This window comes from Nuphar pumila, chromosome 5, assembly GCF_984573655.1.
Source record: "Nuphar pumila chromosome 5, dmNupPumi1.hap1.1, whole genome shotgun sequence".
Taxonomy (NCBI): Eukaryota; Viridiplantae; Streptophyta; class Magnoliopsida; order Nymphaeales; family Nymphaeaceae; genus Nuphar; species Nuphar pumila.
The window spans coordinates 48,895,726-48,918,209 of NC_143253.1; the positions used below are offsets into that span (position 1 = coordinate 48,895,726).

General features: G+C 39.6%; 1 protein-coding gene across 1 annotated transcript in view; it reads left to right on the forward strand.

The window, feature by feature from the left end:
• Window positions 1-13,182, forward strand: part of LOC149837542 (oligopeptide transporter 5-like) — a 35,042-nt gene extending 21,860 nt beyond the window's left edge. Inside the window, exons 3-11 of the mRNA XM_090008059.1 lie at window positions 143-440; window positions 5,524-5,632; window positions 7,502-7,941; window positions 8,193-8,290; window positions 8,415-8,987; window positions 9,144-9,152; window positions 11,346-11,604; window positions 11,908-12,090; window positions 12,568-13,182. Of these exons, the coding sequence (XP_089864185.1) occupies window positions 143-440; window positions 5,524-5,632; window positions 7,502-7,941; window positions 8,193-8,290; window positions 8,415-8,987; window positions 9,144-9,152; window positions 11,346-11,604; window positions 11,908-12,090; window positions 12,568-13,182 (2,584 nt within the window). The remainder of the gene's footprint in view (window positions 1-142; window positions 441-5,523; window positions 5,633-7,501; window positions 7,942-8,192; window positions 8,291-8,414; window positions 8,988-9,143; window positions 9,153-11,345; window positions 11,605-11,907; window positions 12,091-12,567) is intronic.
• The last annotated feature ends 9,302 nt before the right edge of the window (window positions 13,183-22,484 follow it).

Sequence of the window (22,484 nt, forward strand, 5' to 3'; positions counted from 1 at the left end):
TTCTCCGCTCAAAACGGAAGAAAGAAGCTGCTACGACTCTGGAACCGTTTGTCAAACACGTTTATGTGTATTAATAGAATTGCCAAAAATAGCAAGCGTTGCTCTGGGCTTTTATGTTTATCTGCTCGATAGGTGTGTCCAGGTGCATCCTCTCCTTTGTAGGACTGGACAAGGAAGCGGGCCAGGCTGGCATGGCCTGGTTTTCTGACAGCCTTGACCAGTCCGCAGACAGGCCAGGCCGGGTCGTTGGGACTGGTCAAGCCGGCCGGGATGGATTAATTAAGCATGGCCCTAAGGGGCAAGCCCATGGCCCATCAATTGGGCCTATGGACCTGAAAAATCACCACGTTGGATCAAGACTGTACACACTCATAAGGGCAAGCGAGAAGGGTGTAACGTCGGATGGCCTTTTCATGGGACGTGGGTCGAACATTCCTCCAGTATCTGATTTGCTATTTTTGTTTTTGTTTTTGTGATCTTTAGCGGCACGCGGTCTTGACCATTGCTAAAGGTCTGGGCGAAAAATGACACTTTCGTGGCAGTCGCAACAGATGCTAAAGCATCATTTGACACAAACAAAAGTTTTAACCACTGATCCGCACAGGATAAGCTGTGGAACACTGTGTACCCACTGTTACGCCCATCTCTCTCATCAGAATCACATGATTCAAGAGTTTATTCCCTATAAAATCGAGCATGTTGAATATAGTCAGATTGAATGAAAACATGGAACACCCCTTAGAAAGACGGGTTAGCACAGCCGCCCTTTTCTAGCGAACCAAGAATGCATGTGCTTATGAATGAGCTTTGATGGCGGGTAAAACCACCACTAAAGACCCAATAGTCTGATCATAGTCTTTAGTCGTGGGTAAAACCTCTGCTAAAAGTCCAGCGGACCTTTAGTGGCGGTTTTACCTGCCACTAAAAGTCACAATTTTACGACACAAAAAATAAAAATAAAAAAAGAAACAAGCATGAACGAGCGTGTGGTGCACCAACACACGTATATTGCACGTTCTTTCAGCAGGGGATATGCAGCTACCTCCGATAAATTAATATATATAGTGTTTGCTATCCTCGTGGGTATGGGTAAGGAACCCCTTAGTGAAAATGTAATATTTTCATTATATTTTTAGTTTTTCTGCGTATCTGACCCTTCAGACGTGATCTACATATTAAGTTAGAAAGTTTTTCTGATGTACATGTCAAGTTTTATCTAGGCTAAAAAAATCAACGGCCTATAATTCACCAATTTTTTAAACTTCAAGAAACATATTGTTACACTGAAAAATGGTATAAAACACCATATTTGAATCAACTTTAACACACAACAACAACAACAACTACGCCTTCATCCCAAAACAATTGGGGTCAGCGATATGAACCAAAAAAGAAATTCATTTTGGGTCTTCCACATGAATCATTTTCCTCCAATCATTTCTATCCAACGCCATGTCCTCGGTGAGGTTCAAAGCATTCATATCCTTTCTTATCATCTCCATCCAAGTCTTCCTAGGCCTACCCCGACCTCTTTTAACTAATATATTTTCCCATTTCTCCAACCTTCTAACTGGAGCATCATTAGGCCTTCGCCGAATATGTCCAAACCACCGTAAACGATTCTCTCGCATCTTATTTTCAATGGGTGCAACACCTACCTTCTTACGTATCTCTTCGTTCCGAATCTTATCTTTTATTGTATTTCCACACATCCATCTAAGCATCCGCATCTCAGCTACACTCATTTTTTGAATATGATGTCTCTTGGCAGCCCAACATTCCGTACCATATAGTAAAGCGGGTCTAATAGTCGTCCTATAAAACTTTCCATTCAACCGCAATGGCATTCTACGATCTCACAGCACTCCAGTAGCACTTTTCCATTTCATCCACCCAACCTTTATCCTATGATTTACATCTCCATCAATTTCTCCATACTTTTGAATGATGGATCCCAAATATTTGAAATAATCATTCACCGGTATATCTTGCTCACCAAGCTTCACTACACTCCCATCACTACTTCGTTGCTTACTAAACCGACATTCCATATATTCAGTCTTACTCTTACTCAACTTAAAACCTCTAGCTTCCAATGTCTGTCTCCATAATTCTAACTTAGCATTAACCCCAGCTCTAGACTCATCAATCAAAACAATATCATCAGCAAACAACATACACCACGGTACATTTTCTTGAATTGATCTCGTAAGCTCATCCATCACTATCGCAAATAGGAAAGGGCTTAAAGCAGATCCTTGATGTAACCCAACCGTTATCCTAAAATTGGTTGTCACCCCTCCACAAGTGCGGACATTGGTTACTACTCCTTCATACATATCTTTAATTATACTAATGTACTTGAGAGAAACACCTTTCTTCATCATTGTCCACCAGAGAACGTCCCTAGGTACTCTATCGTATGCCTTCTCTAAATCAATAAAAACCATATGCAAATCTTTGTTCCTCTCTCTATATCTTTCAATAAGTTGTCTAAGAAGATGTATAGCTTCCATAGTTGATCTTCCAGGCATAAAACCAAATTGATTCTCCGATATCATGACAACCTTCCTCAACCTAGACTCAATCACCCTCTCCCAAAGTTTCATAGTATGACTCATGAGTTTTATACCACGATAGTTTGTGCAATCTTGTATATCACCCTTATTCTTATATAAAGGCACCAAAGTACTCTTCCTCCACTCATTAGGCATCTTATTTGTTCGCCAAATCAAGTTAAAAAGATTTGTCAACCATTCTAAACCTTTCTCTCCCAAGCATTTCCAAGCCTCGATAGGTATACCATCTGGGCCAACTGCCCTTCTTGATTTCATTTTCTTCAAAGCCTCTGCAATTTCTTTCTTTTGAATCTTGCGCATGAAGTCACGATTTATCTCATGAAAAGGAATGGAGAAGTCTCCAAGATCTTGAGCATGACTATCATTAAATAGCTTATCAAAATAATCTTTCCATCTCTCCTTAATCTCCTCATCTTTGACTAAAACCCTTTGCGTTTCATCTTTGATACATCTAACCATACCCAAATCCTTCGATTTCCTATCTCTCATCTTTGCAAGCCTATAAATATCCTTCTCGCCTTCTTTGGTATCCAACTTGTCATAAACCTCCTTATATACCTTAGCCCTCGCGTTTCGAACAACTTTTTTAGCTTCCTTCTTTGCTATCATATACTTCTCCAAATTCTCATTATCACGACTCTTACTTAGATTTCTATAACACTCTCTTTTAACCTTAATAGCTAATTTGACATCCTCGTTCCACCATGATGTATCCTTACCTAGTGGTGCACCGCCTTTAGACTCACCCAATACCTCCTTAGCTACTTTTCTCATACCACCCGCTATCTTATTCCACATTGATTCTGAATCCTCCTCGAGACACCAATCAACTTCCTTAACTACCTGCTCTACAAACATTCCTTGTTTAGCTCTTTTCAGTGCCCACCACTTAATTTTAGGATTTATCCTATGTCTATCCCTTTTGCGGCATTGTCTAATTCTAAGATCTAAAATTAAGACTCTATGTTGTGTAGCTACACTTTCTCCTGGTATAACCTTACAATCGATGCAACAACCCCTATCTCTCTTTCTAAGTAGGAAAAAATCTATCTGACTCGTATTAACCCCACTTTTAAATGTTACTAGGTGAGACTCCCTCTTCCTAAACCAAGTGTTTGCTAAGATCATATCATAGGACAAACAAAAATCTAAAATCCTTTCTCCACTTTCATTTCTTTCTCTTATACCATAGCCTCCATGGATATTCTCAAATCCATCCCTACTAATGCTTACATGTCCATTAAGGTCACCGCCGATGAAAAGCTTTTCTCCATAAGATGTCTCTTGTACTACTCCATCTAAATCTTCCCAAAATTGATGCTTAATGGAATCATCTAAACCTACTTGAGGTGCATAAACACTAATAATATTAATAATATCCGTACCTAATACTAATTTAATAAGTAAAATTCTATCACCCTTCCTACGGACCTCAACTACATTATCTATAAACTGACGACTCATAACAATCCCTACTCCATTCCTATTCCTATTTATTCCTGTATACCAAATCTTATATCCCCAAGGTTCTATCACTTTAGCTTTCTCACCTACCCATTTGGTCTCTTGAAGACATAAAATATCAATCTTTCTCCTACACATAACATCTACTAACTCTACCAACTTACCAGTTAAAGACCCTATGTTCCAAGTGGCTAACCTAATTTTATGGTCTTGGACTAACTTCTTTACCCCCACCCGTCCAACAAAGTGAGGGAACCCTTGCCTATTTGACACCACACCCGGGCGCCGGTATGACGCGTCGCTTCTTGGCGACGACCTAGCAACCCTTGCACATTTATCACTGCCTCCGGGCCTAGAGAGTACAGCGCGTCGCTCAGTAGGGAACGCCCCAATGAAATTCTCATATTGGTTCATTTTCAGAGGATATGACAAAGTTTTTATGCTGGCTGTCACAGGCCTACCGCAACCCTCCTCCTTTATCCGGGCTTGGGACCGGCAGTGTATAACTACACAGGCGGAGTTAACTTTAACACATGAAAATAATAAAATATGACAAGCTGAGGTTAGGCAGAGCCCTACCAGTTATACAATCAATACCATTTGGATTTGAACTTGCAATGTCTCAACACAAAGGTGACTCCTACCAGACAAGGTACCACCATAGAAGTGAACCCCTACTAAAAGAACAGCCGCCCCCATGTGGCTGAAGGATTCGATCCTTGACACAGGACCTGGCTTACCACATGGGATACGTGCATACAAGTGTTCATATAATATGGGGCAAGTGCTTAATAAATGGGTTTTAATGCCATGTGTTTTAAGTAATTTGGCCGTTAGACCTCGATACAACCAACGCGTGGATTGCTGCTAAAGTTGGCCTCACACTCCCTTCACATGGCCAGGCTCACTATTTGAACGAGTTGGCGCCACTGATAATGAGGAACAAAAGTCAGTTTTGGTAATTTTGTTGAAGTTGAACCACAAGAACCAAACGAGGACGACTCTATGTCAACGGGCTACTAATTAAACACAATTGTATATGACTGACCACTGGTCATATTCAATCTCCACCACACATCTCACTTGGGATGAACATGTAAAACTAGAAGTAGGGCTCACACACCTTCACAGATGTGCGGTGGTGATGGAATATAACGTTATATTATACAACGTGATCATAACTGCTCTTTGTATAACAGCTTGGGCATTCCATACTAGTCCATCTCATTAAAGGAATGCCAGCTCACCGGGTCCACTTGGGATACCAGAGAAAGAGAGAGAGAGAGAGAGAGTTGGTAGGTCCACTACATCGACTGGAGAGAGGAGATTCTTTCTTCAAACGAGACGAGGAAAGAGATTCACTTACTAAGAATCATAATAATACGGCCTCTCTATAAATGGGGATATGAGAGAGAGAGAGAGAGAGAGAGAGAGAGAGGAACTGCAGTACTCTCCTCTTGTTCCTGCCTTGTTGTGAAAGGGTTTTTTGAGGGATACTTGTGATGAGATGAGCGGCTCAGGGATGGCTAACGCGTCTCTGCCTCAAGAGGATGACCTTCAGGAGAAGCTGAAACCTGCCAAGGAAGATGGTCAGTTAATCCTTTTCTCTTTCTTTTGGTCCTCTTTGCGTGTGAAGTATAGTCGCTGGCGTGAACTATTATTTCATCTTCCTTTTCATTTTTTCGTCTGGCAGATTGGGGTAGACCCATCGGATTTGAACCCTCGATCCCTTGGTTATGATACTCCTTCCTTCTCAGCATGCAAGTTCTTTCCTTCAAAATAAAAGGAAAACAAGAACATGCAAGCCCTTCATTATGCTTTCGTGTCCTCGTTCTTTTGTTTGGAAACTTTTCCCAAAAATGTTCACTTTCTTTCTTTTTTTTTAATTTTCAACAGATATTTTTTTTCTCTGCATTTTGCGAACGAAACGCAGGAGACCTCATGACATTTTTATAAACCACAGAATCTCTCTCTCTCTCTCTCTCTCTCTCTCTCTCTATATATATATATATATATATATATATATATATATATATATATATATATATATATATATATATATATATATATATATATATATATATATATACATATATATATATATCCACGCAGAATACACGGAAAGAAAAACCAAAGAGGCGAGGACATGAGTTGTCATCTCCAGCAATGTCTTAAAAATTAGAAATTTGACTTCCTTTTTTTGGTGCATACATGCATGCCCCTTGGAAAGGTGAAAGAAAACGGACATTCGTTTCAGAAGAGTTTCCATTCCAGTTAGAAACGGGGTTGCTTGTTTTCGTGAGGATTTCTTTTCTCGTAACTAGTAAGAATCGGGGTTGCTTGTTTTAGCCTCTTTCGTAAGAAAGAGGCCTCCTTGCCACTTTCTCACTGGTGGTTAAATGGATTGACTCTGAGGAAGAGGTGGCAGAGCCCATTTTCCGTAGGTAGGTGTAAAACGGCCCCTCGGATATTATCATCTTAGAAGAAGGAAATTTGATTGCGTGAAACAAGAATCTTGTTGGAAAAAATGCTTCACTGACGACCTGACACTTGTAAAGCTGTGCCCAATTTTTTCAAGATTCACCGAATACATTATTATTAATTTCCTCAATGACCCTTGACATTCGCTCCATTTTGTAGATTTCCTATTTTTGAAAACTCCTTGCCTTTTTAGTTCGGATATGGGAGAGATCCGAAGCCATTTAATTGGATTTCGTCAGACCTTGTGAGTCAGGTTATGGTCTTAGGCTTTTACATCCGAATTTAAATCAAAGTTCAAACTCTGATCAGCATTAGACTTGTTCGCATATAAAAGCATATCCAACTAGGCTTTAGCAGGGTTATCGGAAACACCATAAGAGGATGGGAAATGTATTTCTTGAGAAACCGTTTTCAAAACGAAAAACACTGTACTGTCAAAATTTTTATGGGAAACACAAATTTCCATACTACGGGAAACACGTTTTCCAAGTGTTTCTCACACGTTTCTTATGCGTTTTTCAAGTGTTTCTCTTCCGTGGGATACATGTTTCTCATATTTGGTTTCATTAATTTATCATGTTAAGTTCTTTTGTTTTTTTTTTCAAACGCTTCTCATGTGTTTCGCAATCGTTTCCCAGTTGATTTCTCAGTTTGTTTCCAAATTCGTTTCCTAGTCGTTTCCCGTTTCTCGTTTTCCATTTCACGTGCTTGAAAGCCTCGTTTTCTGTTTCTGTTTCGCAAGAGCTTTCCTATTTCCGTTTTCCTTGGGTTTGCGTCATGTATAGATGACAAACTGAGCCAGAAATTCATTTATCTAAACGAGTCAAGCATGAATAGATCGCAAGGGTGTTCGGCTCTAATTAGCTTGTGCAGAGGCCATATATACCTAGATTTCTTAATGCCCATGCGAAAAATAAGAAAATTGAACAGGAGCAGTGCAAATACACTTGAACTAATGTGAAATTATTATTGTGCAGAAGAGTGGGAAGATTCACCCATTGAGCAAGTGCGACTAACTGTTCCAAACACTGATGATCCCACATTGCCAGTTCTAACATTCAGGACATGGACCATCGGCTTGATCTCATGTGTTGTTCTAGCCTTCTTGAACCAGTTCTTTGGCTACAGGGAGAACCAACTCAGTGTATCCTCACTCGCGGCACAGATCTTGGCCCTTCCCATCGGAAAATTAATGGCTGCAAAGCTCCCACAGAATCTGATCAGGGTTCCGGGAACAAGTTGGGAGTTTTCACTCAATCCCGGGCCCTTCAATATGAAAGAGCATGTTCTTATCACTATATTTGCAAACTCAGGGTCTAGCTCTGTTTATGCAGTGGGTATCATCACTATAGTAAGAGCCTTTTACCATAGAAAGATTCATCCCTTTGCCGGTTTTCTGCTAGCACAGACAACCCAGGTGAGTTTTAATTTCTTACAGTTGCAACCCTTTATCCTCCCTAATGAAGAAGCTGTTTCTTGGGATATTCATACAGCCTTGGATCATTTTACTACTACATGTCTGTTAGATTATGGCATTTAATTTACTGCAAGTTGGTTCTTATGATAAAAAACAGTCATGGATATATTCCCCTGAAGGTCTGAATGGATATATGCCCTTGTTGGATTACTCTCTCCCTCTCTCTCTCTTATTATGAAACGATTTTTCAGATGCTTGGATATGGGTGGGCCGGTATCTTTCGGAGGTATCTAGTGGATTCTCCATACATGTGGTGGCCATCCAACTTGATCCAGGTCACTTTGTTCAGGTCTCTCTCTCTCTCTCTCTCTCTCCACACGGGCACACTTAGAAAAAAAAGCAAAAAGATGCTACTAACAAGCAGTTGATTTCTGTGGGGTGGCGGGCTCCTTAATTCCTCGGTTAATTTCCAGAACTCTGCATGAGAAAGAGGAGAGAACCAAGCGCGGCACGTCTCGGCTGCAGTTCTTCTTCCTGGTGTTTGTGTGCAGCTTCGCCTACTACATCGTGCCCAACTACCTCTTCCCCGCCATCTCCTCCTTATCCGTTGCCTGCTACATCTGGAAGGACTCTGTGCTGGCGCAGCAGCTGGGCTCGAGCCACTTCGGCCTAGGGCTCGGGGCCTTCGCCCTCGACTGGTCTACGGTGACGAGCTTCCTGGGCACCCCTCTGGCCACGCCGGGCTTCGCCATCCTCAACGTAATGGCGGGCTTCGTCTTCTTCCTCTACGTCCTCGTCCCCATCTCCTACTGGACGGGCGCTTACCATGCCAAGCGCTTCCCCTTCTTCTCCTCCCATGTCTTCGAGGCCAACGGGCAGTTGTACAACAGCAGCCTCATCCTCAACCCGAAAACCTTCGAGTTCGACCCCGTTGGGTACCAGAAGCACGGCCAGATCCACTTGAGCATCCTCTTCGCCTTGGCCTACGGCCTCAACTTTGCCACCCTCGCTTCCACCATCACCCACATCGCCCTGTTTAACGGAAGGTCAGTACACTCTTTCCCTTTTATTTTATTTTTTGGACCGCAATCTGTGGGGTACACCGAAAAAGGCACTGGTACATGTCCTTCGAATTTTAGGGGTCGTTTGATTCGTAGACAGCTCTGGACAAGTGTAAGCTGCTGCTTGCTCTTCATGTCCAGTCCTATCCTGTTCACTGCTGAAGGACATTCAGGGCTTGCTTAGAAGTGTGTGGCACAGGCCAATTAGATGACAGCATTCTACGGGCCCAACAGCAACAGAATGCAGGCCCCACGCAGAATTCTGTCATGTGAATGGTCAGTGTCACTTAAGCAAGCACTTAAGCCATCCTTGTGTTCCTTTTTTGTTTTTTGTTTTTTGTTTTTATTTTGGTACGAATGAGTAGAGCTAGGGATGTAAACAAGGCAAATTAGGTTCATATCTGGCACTAGTTGGATTCAGATTTAGATTCAAATCTAGATCAGATTACTTTAGCATCGGCATTTACATATATTCCGATTAAGGTTTTTATGTACTCTTGGTGGACGTTGGTTCAATAGGAATTCAACGTAAAAACTGCAAAATAATATAGATAAGTAGGAATTTAACTTACAGATTGAATTTTTGAAAAATAAATTTGGTTTAATAGGAATTCAACCTAAAAAACACAAAAGATAGATGAATCGGTAAAAATTCAACCTACAAATTGAATTTTTTGAAAAATGAATTTGGTTCAATAGAAATTCAACGTAAGAACCGCAAAAGAATATAGATTAGTAGGAATTCAACTTACAGATGAAATTTTTAAAAAAGAAGTTAGTTCAATAGAAATTCAACCTAAGAACCGTAAAAAAATATTTGATCAGTAGAAATTCAACCTACAGATTAAATTTTTGAAGAATGAATTTGGTTCAATAGAAATTCAACCTAAAATTGATAAGCTGCTGCTTGCTCTTCATGTCCAATCCTATCCTGTTCATTGTTGAAGGACATTCAGGGCTTGCTTAGAAGTGTGTGGCACAGGCCAATTAGATGACAGCATTCTACGGGCCCAACAGCAACAGAATGCAGGCCCCACCCAAAATTCTGTCATGTGAATGGTCAGTGTCACATAAGCAAGCACTTAAGCCATTTTTGTGTTCCTTTTTCGTTTTTTGTTTTTATTTTGGTACGAATGAGTAGAGCTAGGGATGTAAACAAGGCAAATTAGGTTCATATCTCGCACTAGTTGGATTCGGATTTAGATTCAGATGGAGATTAGCTAAAACCAAATCTAGATCACATTACTTTAGCATCCGGCATTTACATATATTCCGATTAAGGTTTTTATGCACCCTTGGTGGACGTCCATGGATCAGATTCTGATTGAATATGCTCATCTAAGAATTTCCTTTTCCTCAAGTTATTAAAGAGAATTGTTGTTTTGAAAGTTTTCCAAAGAAAATCAATTTTTGTTAGTGCTGTTAACATTGGACTTGATGAACTATGCCATGCTATCTACCAAAATGGGATGAAATGAATAAAATAAATAACAACAAAAAGATGGAATATGGTAGAGGCAGTTTTTGTGCAATCTAATGCCTGAATATACCCAATGCTTTCATGGTCTTACCCTATAACACAAATATTCGTGACATTTTGAAAACATTGCCTAAAAAGTGTGATTTTTTAAATATAAACGAATGCTATTCCCCGAAAAATTGGTCTCTGTTTTAAAATGTTAAAATGTCACCATGTTATTGATGTAATGGAGACACCATTTTTTATTTTGTGGTATTTACATTTTTGCCTGTAATATTTAGGAAAGAAAAAGTTTTTTCCTTTTATGACTAAGGAACCCTTGCCTAGAACCGGGTCACTTAAAGAGCCCACCTCCTTCCGAGGTAAAACTCTGGGTTGAGGACACGACCACCCAACTTTTACGTGCCCTAGCCGTGATAAAGCAATGGGAGTCCCATGTGCCAGCAGGATTCGATCCTGGGCCTTCAGCTTGATACAGGACCCCGCTGACTACATGGGTAACCATCCAGTGGTTAGAAAAGAAAAAGTTATTTCACGTTTACATTCTTTCTTTGTTACTTTTTACATATCTTTGTTCTGAACTTTTTACTGTTGTATTTAACTTTGCTAATAAAAACACAAGAAAAAACAAGAAAAAGAAGTCGGTTTCTCAGGGGAATTTGTTTCCTGTTTAGAGGTCTTTTCCCAAGTGGGATCGGTTTCTAACACGTGCAGATTTTTTTGGCACCAAATGGTTTTCACAGTGTGGCCAACCTAAAGGAATCTATGGGTGCTCTTTATTCTTTTTTTTAAGGAACTAAAAGAATATTCTAGGTACTTTTGAGCTTAAGTTTCAAAAGGGCGTGTATAAATTGATTGTGCAGGTCGATATGGAACCAGACCAGGCAGGCATTCCGCGGTCAGGCACTCGATCTACACACAAGACTGATGAGGAAGAACTATGAAAGGGTGCCTGAGTGGTGGTTCTCTGTCATCCTGATCTCCATGATTGCACTGGCTTTCTTGACCTGTCTAGGCTTTGGAGGGCAGCTGCAGCTTCCATGGTGGGGGATCATACTTGCTTGTGGAGTTGCTTTAACTTTCACTCTCCCTATTGGTATAATCACATCCACAACTAATCAGGTATACACTGTACTGCCCTATCATGAACAGATATATACCGAGTTGTCTCATTGATTGCGGAGCACAAAGAAACCTATTGGCTTTTGTTAAATTAGTGCTCTAAGACTTGGCCCAAGGCCTTAGAGCTGACCAACATGTATCTATAGGTTTGATTAATCAAACTGATGCCAAATCCATTGGGTGGTTAATTTTGTGAAATTACACAAACTGATTAGGTGCATCAGGTTATAACACTGTCGAGCATATGTATCCAAGTACAATTCTTCTATCCTGATGATTTCATATATGCGGTACTTGTTGCAGCAACCAGGGTTGAATGTCATTACAGAGATGATCATAGGCTACATGTATCCAGGCAGGCCTCTGGCTAATGTCGCCTTCAAGACCTATGGGTATATCAGCATGAGCCAAGCCATCAATTTCCTTTCAGATTTCAAGCTTGGGCATTACATGAAGATCCCACCCAAGTCCATGTTTGTTGTTCAGGTGCTCTCTCTCTCTCTCTCTCTCTCTCTCTCTCTCTCTCTCTCTCTCTCTCACACACACACACACACACGTCCGACAAGAATGTAACGGAGAAAGATGGGATGATATATAAGTTAACCTTCCCAGCTTAATCCTCTTAATTGTCCTAGCCAACTTCAAAAACTGATAGTTTCAGCCTTTTTTGGTTAATCAGATTATGCAGATGCACTTATCATTGCTTATTTACTGAAAAACATATTTCCGACTGAATTAATTTAACAGAAAAAGTTGAATTGTTTATCATATAAAGTTTTGATGCAATACGAGCCTAACCTTGGCACAGGAAATGCCTTCCTCGCCTCGCATTGTTATCTATTAAACGAGCCGATACATAGAGTATAACAAGCATGAATAAAGAGGGACAGAATCTTATAGAGATTTTATATCAAGATTTGGACTATTGCTTGAGCTAACTTCTTGGCTTTGGCCCTGACACAGTTGGTTGGCACTGTGGTTGCATCAACGGTCTATTATTGCACATCGTGGTGGCTTCTCTCCACCATCCCTAACATATGCGATGTGAACAAAAACGAGCTGTGGAGTTGCCCGGGTGACACAGTGTTCTACAATGCCTCTATCATCTGGGGCGTGGTAGGCCCGAACAGGATGTTTGGCCGGCTCGGCGTTTACACCAAGCAGAACTGGTGGTTCCTAGTGGGCTTGCTTGCACCCGTGCCAGTCTGGGTCTTGTCGCGTGTCTTCCCGGAGAAGAAGTGGATCAGGCTCATCCATGTTCCAGTGTTCCTGGGTGCAACTGGCATGATGCCTCCTGCTGGTGCAATCCACTACTTGTCCTGGTGCTTTGTTGGTATCCTCTTCAACATTGTGATATACAATAGATTCAAGAAGTGGTGGGCTCGCCACACCTACGTGCTCTCTGCTGGGCTCGACTCAGGGCTGGCTTTCTCGGCTGTGGTCGCCTTCTTCGCTCTGCAGTTCTTTGATAACTATGGGGTGACATGGTGGGGAAGTACTACCCCACTTTACCAATGCCCTTTAGCAAAGTGTCCCACTGAGCCTGGGTTTCATGTTGACCACTGCACTAAGCTTTGATGCCTGTGATGTGGCCTTGTAGGGCTGTCACCTATATAACTTTCCTTCTGTAATTATGATTGGGAACCCTCAAACTCTGGATATTGATGAATAATATATGTTATGGTCCTTCCTAGAACAAAAGAAGTGAAAACGTAATGGTTGTGATGACCTTGGTTTCTTTTCACCAGAGAAACTCTTAAAAAATCGTGATATTTACTCAGAAACAAAATGTCATGATTTTAGTCGCGATATTATGTTTCTATATCCAACAAAAAAATTGGGGGAAATGTTCACCTTATTCTCTTCACATATTTTCAATCTCTTTTTTTTCAAAAATTTAAGCGTATTTAGTTTTACCAAGATTTCTTTGATAAAAACTCAATATGACTAAAGGCTTTGATCTGTCTCTTTTGGTTGGATCTCTTACTCTACGAGAGTTGGACCTGCATCTCAACACCCATTGGGGTTGTGCTGTTTTCTTTCTTTGTTGCCCAAATAGTTAAAAGTTAGGAGACGTGGAGGGCTAAACTTTTGATGCAGGAGCGGGAGCGTGACACTATCTGGTTTATTAAGGATTCATTTTAGATTTTAGATTTTATTTTGGATCTTTGTGCTTAGATATTGGATCAATATGTCTGATTCATATTGTTAGGATAAGTTTTAGCTTTTCTAGAAGTTATCTAAATATGTTAATTAATTTGACTGTAATTAGGAAACCCTCATCTATAAAAAGACGAGAGATCTAGGAGGTTACATTGAGTTGATACGAGAATCCCAGTTAATTTTGTTATTTAAAATTCTAGTTATTTCACTCTCTTGTTATTTTCTTCTTTTTCCAATAATTTCTTTGAATTTCTCATATTTTAAATTTTTTTGACTTTTCCTAGATCTACCTTAGAGGTAATTTTAGTTCATATATTTTATTATAAAATGAGCCCTCTCATTTTTCATCAATTGGTATCTTAGCCGCGGCCAGCCCCATCGTTGTTGAACAGCCATGGTTAATAAGAGAGGCATTTTTTCTTAACTCTAAGCCTCTCCCATAGTCTCCCCATCGGTATCCACTCAGGGGTGGGTGGGAACCGGTTCAATCCAAAATTGGTTCTCACCATCTGGTTCACACCCCTCTTTGTACCACTAAGGTAAAACCCGACTTTGTTAGACAGACCCGGTTTTCAACCCATTCACATCACTACAAGAAAATTGTGGATTAGCGATGGCCTCTATCCATCGCTAATCCGTCGCTAAACTGTTTAGCGACGGATTAGCGATGGATAGAGGCCATCGTGAATTTTTGCTCGCTAATTGGCGAAAAACTTATCTGCCGTTAATTTCGTCGCAAATTTGTGACAGATTAGCGACAGACATTATCCGTCGCTAATCTGTCACTAAATTTTTTTAAAAAAATAAAAAAATTGATCCCTGTCGGGCGGTATTCCGGCAGCAATAAGCCAGACTTATACCGCACCCGATAGGCATTGCACAGAACGATCGCTCTGCCTCGTCGCCGGACTTGTATCATCCTCCGTGAACCGGTGCTCTCCGGCATCGCCGTCCTTCGTGAACCGGCGTCGCCGTCCTCCAGCAATCGCTCAGCCTCGTCGCCATCCTCCGTGAAACGGCGTCCTCCGAAGTCGTCGCCGTCCTCCGTGAAACTGCGTCCTCCGAAGTCATCGCCGTCCTCCGGCGTCGTCGTCCTCCGTGAAACTGCGTCCTTCAAAGTCGTTGCCGTCCTCCATCGTCGTCGTCCTCCATCGTCGCTATCCTCCGGTGTTGCCGTCCTCCGTCCTCGCTGTCCTCCATGAAACTGCGTCCTCCGAAGTCGTCACCATCCTCCGTCGTCGCCGTCCTCCGGCGTCGCCGTCCTCCGTGAAACTGCCTCGTCGTCGTCATGCTCTCCAGCGCGCTCTTCGACGGGGAGAGCAGTTTAAATCGTGCGCGGTCGATTTAAATTTCGAACGGGGAGAGAGGAAAAATTTCGCGCTCGGTTTAAATCGAAAATTAGCGAGGGAATTTTCCCGTCGCAAATTAGTGAAAGATTAGCGACGGAAAAATTCTCACACTAAAATGGTTTTCTTGTGTTGAGAATTAGCGACGAAAAATTGTTGTCGTTAATCTGTCGCTAATTAGCGACGAATTAGCGATGAAACAACTTTCATCGCTAATCCGTCGCTAATTAGCGACGGATTCATGAAGAAAGTTTTCTCTAGCTAATCTGTCGCTAATTTGCGACGGAAAAAATCCATCGCAAATTTTCGTTGCTAATTAACAATTTTCTTATAGTGCATGTTCAAAGTGCTATCTCATACCTTAACCCTAACCCAAAACTTGTATTAAGTAATTTTTACCTTGTTTTGGACTCGAACTAACTCCAAACCTCACCTCATTTGTATTTGGACCCACTATTATGTCAAAATCTACCTACTTGGACCTAGTGTGACCCAAATGCTCAGTATGAACAACCTAACTATCCAAGTCTACCGGACAATACCCAAATCCCTCATTACCTATATCTAGACCCTAATCTAATCCAAGATCCACAACCAAGCCAAATCCAAACCCTAACCTGACACCCACAACTTGCACAAGCCCCATATCTTAAATATCCATCAAAAACTCCAAAACAATGGATAAAGATTTGGATAAGTGTTGAGTATGGTAAAAAAATTGTCTTATAGAGTTCATAGGCTGCAACAATATAAAAATATTCTTTAATTGGATTCAAGCAATGGAGCGAATCTTCGAAGAGAACCAGACCTCGGAGTACCATGAAATACTCCTAACCATACTTGCATTGCGTAAGGAAGCTAGAAGATGGTTCAGGGACATGCTATTCGCTCGAAGAGTGAGCGATCCTATATGGATCGTGTTGAAGCAACTAATGCAGGTACTGTTCGTGGGTCCACTACCCCTCTCTTTTGGCCCAACATATACCCAAACCCAGTTAGTGCTTATCCCAAATAAGCCTTCATCCATTCAACACCTATACCTATATGAAGTCTTAAATCCAATTAAAGATGATTTGGATCTGACATCCCTTGATGGATCCAAACCTCTTTTAGCAGATTTGTTTGAAACCACCTTAAGTCCTAAAGATCCAACCTTAGATCCACATGACCCAATCCAAAGTGACCTTTTGGAAACCATATTCATACCCAAATATATCTCAGATTGAAACCCTAATACACAAATCCAAGATAGCCGCATATCCAAAGACCCTATCATGAAACCAAACTCAAACTTTACCCATACCCACTTCACCTAAAACAAGTTTACCACAAAACCCAAGCTTACTTAGGGTGCAACATCAACAACATGTGAAACATGGGATGGTGAAGCCAGAGATCCAAATTGTTTGTTCTTGGACTACTTCGGATTTGATCAATCCAGCTTTGGATTCATTTGATACAGTTCTTCAAAAAGTGGCAGTCAAGAATTATGGATGGTTCGGAAAGGATGTTCTAGGTTTTCAAATACATATTGGAGAAGGTCCTGCTTAGTCTACTCAATTTGTAGTGCGGTATAGAGATCCAGTTTTGTATTGTGAGCCCGTAACTCATAAGGTAGAACGAGATTAGAAAAAGCATAAGCGGGGTCCAGACTTGAGGCTAAGTCTTCCCCAACTCGAGAAAAATAATGCAGGAGAGCGATACTATCGGGTCCATAAAGGATCCATTTCGGATTTTAGATTTTATTTTGGATATTTGTGCTTAGATATTGGATCAATATGTCTGATCCATTTTGTTAGGATAAGTTTTATCTTTTGAGAAAGTTATCTAAATATGTTATTAATTTAATTACAATTAAGAAACTCTCTTCTATAAAAAGATGAGAGATCTATGAGGTTACATTGAGTTGATATGAGAATCCCAATTAATTTTTTATTTAAATTTCCATGTTATTTCAATCTCCTATTATTTCCTCCATTTTCCAGTAATTTCAGGCACATGCCCTCTCGATTTACATCAACTTTGCAAGCAATATTCATGTTGTTCTTGTTGTTAAGCCACAAGGGAAAGAATTCTTGTGCTACTCTGTTTGACTCTACTCTCGTTCCTTTAGTTTTGGCTTATTCTCAGTTGTTTGTTCAAATGAAGTTACATGGCAATCAAGGGACTATTTCAGTGAGAACGAAGAATTTCACACATTTGTTTTCTGCAACATCTAGCTAGGAGGCCTATGCTAAGCATTGGCTTGCGCAGAGAGGCAACACTCATCCCATGAGAATTGAACCTTGACTGCCCATCTAGCAGACAAGGCCCCACCCCACTACGCCAACCCCCTTGGGGCAAGCTACTTGTGGTTAATTCAACAATTCCATTTCTTTCTTCCATCGGTTTTGTATTTTCATATCCTATTTTTCTGTTAAATCTGGCATTTTCTTTTAGAGGGGTGATTTCTCATCACTGTTCTGGCTTACTCTTTATGCTAATTCTTCCTATATGTTTAATACAATTTTACTTTCTTTAAAAAAAATAATAATAAAAGCTTTGAAAAGACATGAGCAATTCATGGTCAGCCGAGTAATTGATGTTTTTAACCTTTTGTGAGCAAGGAAAAAACATCTCCTATTGTTTGGGCATGCATATCAGGGATGGCTTTCTCGATTATTCTCATCCATTTAATCCTGCACTTCTTGTTTGTCCCAGGTGTACCTAGCATAATAGGTACTGGTTCAACATTGTCCACATGGTCTAGGGACACATCCATGACGATCAACTGATCCAAAAAAAGTTCAACTGCCTTCAATGGTGGTGCGCCCAGTACATCCACCTTCAATGGTGGTACACCCACCTTGCCAGCCGTTGGAATCCGTCCCATGACGAAGGAAGAAGAAGATTGATGCTTTGGAAGAATTGGGACATAAAATGAACCAACCATCACTGAGTTGGTCCTTGCTGCCCCATGAACGGGCAATACAAGACCCTGCTTAATCGGAAACGGTGAGGTTGTAGTTGTGACCAACATTGATTTTAGCCGCCAATTATGAACTGTGAACAAGTTTGGATTGTTTTTGGCAGCATCAAAGCTGCATTTGAAGCATACCTTGCGATGATGAAAGTTATGGAAGCTACACCCCTCGCACCACCAGTCCCTAGGCCAGGAAGGAGAAGATGTTGGCATATTCACAAAAATATAGCCGAAATATAAATGTGTACCTATATACACCATGAAATGACGTGCAAGTGCTCGACGTTATCCTCACCCTATCGACGCCCACGATGAGCCTAGGCCTTAGGTCGATGGTAAGCAGGACCTTGAACCCAATAGAAAAATTCCTGAATGTGGGCAATGAGAGTGTTTGGTTGATGCCTCTCATCATATGTACAACCCAAACCCCTTTATATAATGGGAGATAGGGGGTGGTTATGTGAATGTGGTCTCTCCACATTCACGTAACTCCCACCCCAATAACTGTATACTAACTTCTCTCTAAACAACCTACTAACAGTGTCAAACTGGGTCACCTTATGGGTTGGACCCAGACCCGTAATGTCCAACATTCTCCTATTTGACTCATTGACATTTAAAAGTGCACTAAATCGAGGTTTATACTGTTATCTTGATTTAATTCTTAATATGGGTTCACACGCTATCCTGTATCACAAGAATGAATCATATGAGTCATATATAGAGATGAACACCTCTTTATAAAATGTCATATTTCTATGTACTGTAATACAATTAATTTTCACTACTTTAGCATGTTAAAATTATCTTTATGAATATGTTGGTCTCTGACCCATTCTATTGGCTCTTTAATATTGTTATTTTGTTATTCTCTCTAACCATATAAGAGATCCTTTATGCAAAATCAATAATACACAAAACCATAGAGAATCAATTCATTTTCACAAATGTGATCACATATAATCTATTGTCATACATCAGAAAGAATAAAAAAAACCCACCCCCTTGACATGTTGGGAATACAATCTCGTTGCTAGCCCTTTAGTAAAGGGATCCACAGTCATTTCCTTCATTCCAATTGTATCAATACATATCAGATGATTCTCAGTCCTTTCTTTAAAAATAAAATATTTTAACTCCATATGTCGACACGAGGTTGAACTCTTATTGTTATTTGAAAAGGACACGCTTGTTTCATTATCACAAAAGATCTTTAGTGGTCTCTCAATAGAGTCCACAATATCAAGACCCATAATGAAGTTTCTTATCCAAATAGCTTGAGACGAAGTCACGTATAGAGCAATAAATTATGCCTCCCTGGTATGAGTAGCAGTTGTAGACTACTTTTCACTTCTCTATGTGACAACATCACCTGCTAGTAGGAAGATATATTCAGTAGTAGAGTTTTTACTATTGAGACATCCTCCTAAGTCTGCATCAGAGTATCCAATGACATTTAGGTGATCAACTTTTGTGTAGGTCAACATGTAGTCATTCATTCCTTATAAATAGTGCAAGACTTTCTTCACTGTCTTCCAGTGCGCAATGCTTGGATTTGACTGATATCTACCAATCATTCTCACAACAAATGCTATATCAGGTTATGTGCAGGTCTGCGCATACTGCAAACTCTCAGCCGCTGAAGCATATGAGACAGTTGTCATCTAAGCCTTTTTCATTATCATCCTAAGCATAATCTTTTAAGCTTAATTTATCCTCTTTTACTATGGGTGCAGAACCAGAAGAACAATTCTCAATCTCATATCTTTTAAGAACCTTTAGGATATAGGATTTTCTAGAGAGATGCCAATGACACCCTTAGTTTTGTCACAACGGATCTTGATTTCAATGACATATGTGGCTTCACCCATGTCCTTCATATCGAAATGAGAAAAAATAAAATCTTTTGTCACATGTAATAAACTCAAATAATTAGTTGCAAGAAAAATATCGTCAACATATAAAACCAAAATTATGAACTCACTCTCACTAGTCTTAATGTAAATGCACTGATCAACAATGTTTTCAGTGAATCCAAAGTTCATAATTATTTGATTGAATTTTTTATACTACTGGCAGAAGGCATGTTTAAGTCCATAAATTGACTTCTTCAATTTGCAAACTAAATGATTTGAGTCATATACACTAAAACCAGAAGGTTGTTGCATATATACCTCATTTTTCAGTTTCCCATTCAGGAAGACAGTTTTTACATCCATTTGATGTAGCTCTAAATCAAAATGAACTACGAGGGTCATGATTATCCTCAACGATTCCTTAATTGAGAAAGAAGAAAAAGTCTCATTATAATAAGTGCCCTCTATCTATGTGAAACCTTTTGCAACAAGCCTAACCATGTATCTCTTCAGTTGACCTTTAGAGTCTGTTTTTGTCTTATAGACCCACTTACAACTAACGGGTCTAACTCCATTAGGTTGAGGTACAAGATCCCACACTTGATTCTTTGCCATAGAGTCAAACTCTTCTTTCATGGCATTAATCCATTGTGTTGATCTTTCACTTTCAATGGATTCTGCAAATGTGAAAGGATCATCATCAATATCTATGAAATTATTGGACTCTTACAAATACACCACATAGTCCAGATGGATAGCAGATTTCCTGGTTATCGTAGACCTCCATACAGGTATTATAAGTGATTCAAAATGAACTTCTGTATCTTGTTGTTGTTGTATATCTTTATCAACAACTTGCTCTATTTGAGATTGATGTTCATTGACCAGACTTTTCCTAACATTATAAAAAAGAACAATGACAAGAAAAATTGGGTCATTCTCCTTTGCAAATATGGAACCTGAATCATGTATTTCTTCAAAATCAATATTTTGAGATACATCTATCCCAATAGTACCATTTTCTAAAAATCTCACTATCAGTTTGCACTATCCGTGGTGTATGAGATGAACAATAAAACCAAAAGCCCTTTGACCTTTCTGGATAACAAATGAAAAATCCACTAGTCATCCTAGAATTAAAGGCTTTTATATGTGGGTTATACAATTTAGCTTCAGCTGAACATTTCATATGCGCATATATGATAGAGAAGGTTTTCTACCTGTCCATAACTCGTAAGGAGTCTTCTGAACAACCTTCGTAGGAATCTCATTTAAAATATGCACTACTGTCCTAAGAGCTTCACCCGCACAAGATTAAAGGAAGGTTTGAGTGATTCAACATCGCTCAAACCATTTCTTAATACATGCAATTTCTACTTTCAACTACACCATTTTGGTAAGCAATACCAGACATGGTATACTGAGGTATAATGCCTTTCTCTTTTAGAAATCACACTAATGGCCCTTCTTTTTGTCCTATCTCAGAGAAACGACCATAATATTTGTCACCTCTATCAGACCTAACAACCTTAATAACTTTATTGGTTTATTTCTTTACTTCTTTCTTGAAGTCCTTAAAAACCTAACAGACTTCTAATTTTTCAAATAATAAGTAGAGATACATATACTGTGAGTAATCATCTATAAAGGTGATAAAATAGTTTTCACCCGTATAACATGCTGAAAATGCACTACAAACATCTGTATGCACTATCTCTAACTTTTCATTACTGCGTTTGATATTTTTCTTATACTTATTAAACTGCTTAGCCTTTATGCAGTCAATACATGGCTCTATATCTATGAAATCAAGGGATCAAAGGATTCCTTTTTTCACAAGTCTTTGAACTCTTTCTTTCAAGATATGTCATAACCTTCGTTGCCAAAGCAAATAGGATTGATCTTTCTTTAGACCTGTGTTCTCAATAGAATGGGATTCTTGAATTTAGAATTCAGTTTTTAACCGATACAAAACATCACACATATTCAAAACCTATATTAATAAAATTTTTGATAATAACAAGCTTGGAGTTTTCAAATTTAAAACTAAAACCAAACTTATCAAGTTTTAAAATTGAAATCAGGTTCTGTGTAAAATCTTGAAAATTTGAGTATTTTCAATAAAATAAATACAAGAGAAAAGATGATTTCAAATGTGAAATATCAAAATATCATAAGGGTTGTAAGTTGGATATTCTGATATTTGATTTTCATAAGTTTAAAAATAGTTTGATCAAAGAACTCCTTTTATTCAATATATTTTTCATTGGTTAAGGGTACTTTGAAATATCTGAAAATACGAGTAAGAAGACATCCATACGGAAGAAAAGGTTTTTGTTTCCACAAATTAGTAAAATAGACATTGGCCCAATTTACAAAAATATTTCCAAATAAGACATAAAGAGTCGTAGAGAGATCTGTGGAATAGTAATCAAAAGATCCAGTTTTAGGTAGAACATTGTGGGCAAGAATTCATCCAGCAATGCGTGCGCGAGTTTGAAGATTGGTATTTTTGAAAGAAGGACAATGAGGTGCACCGGAAAGAAGAATTTG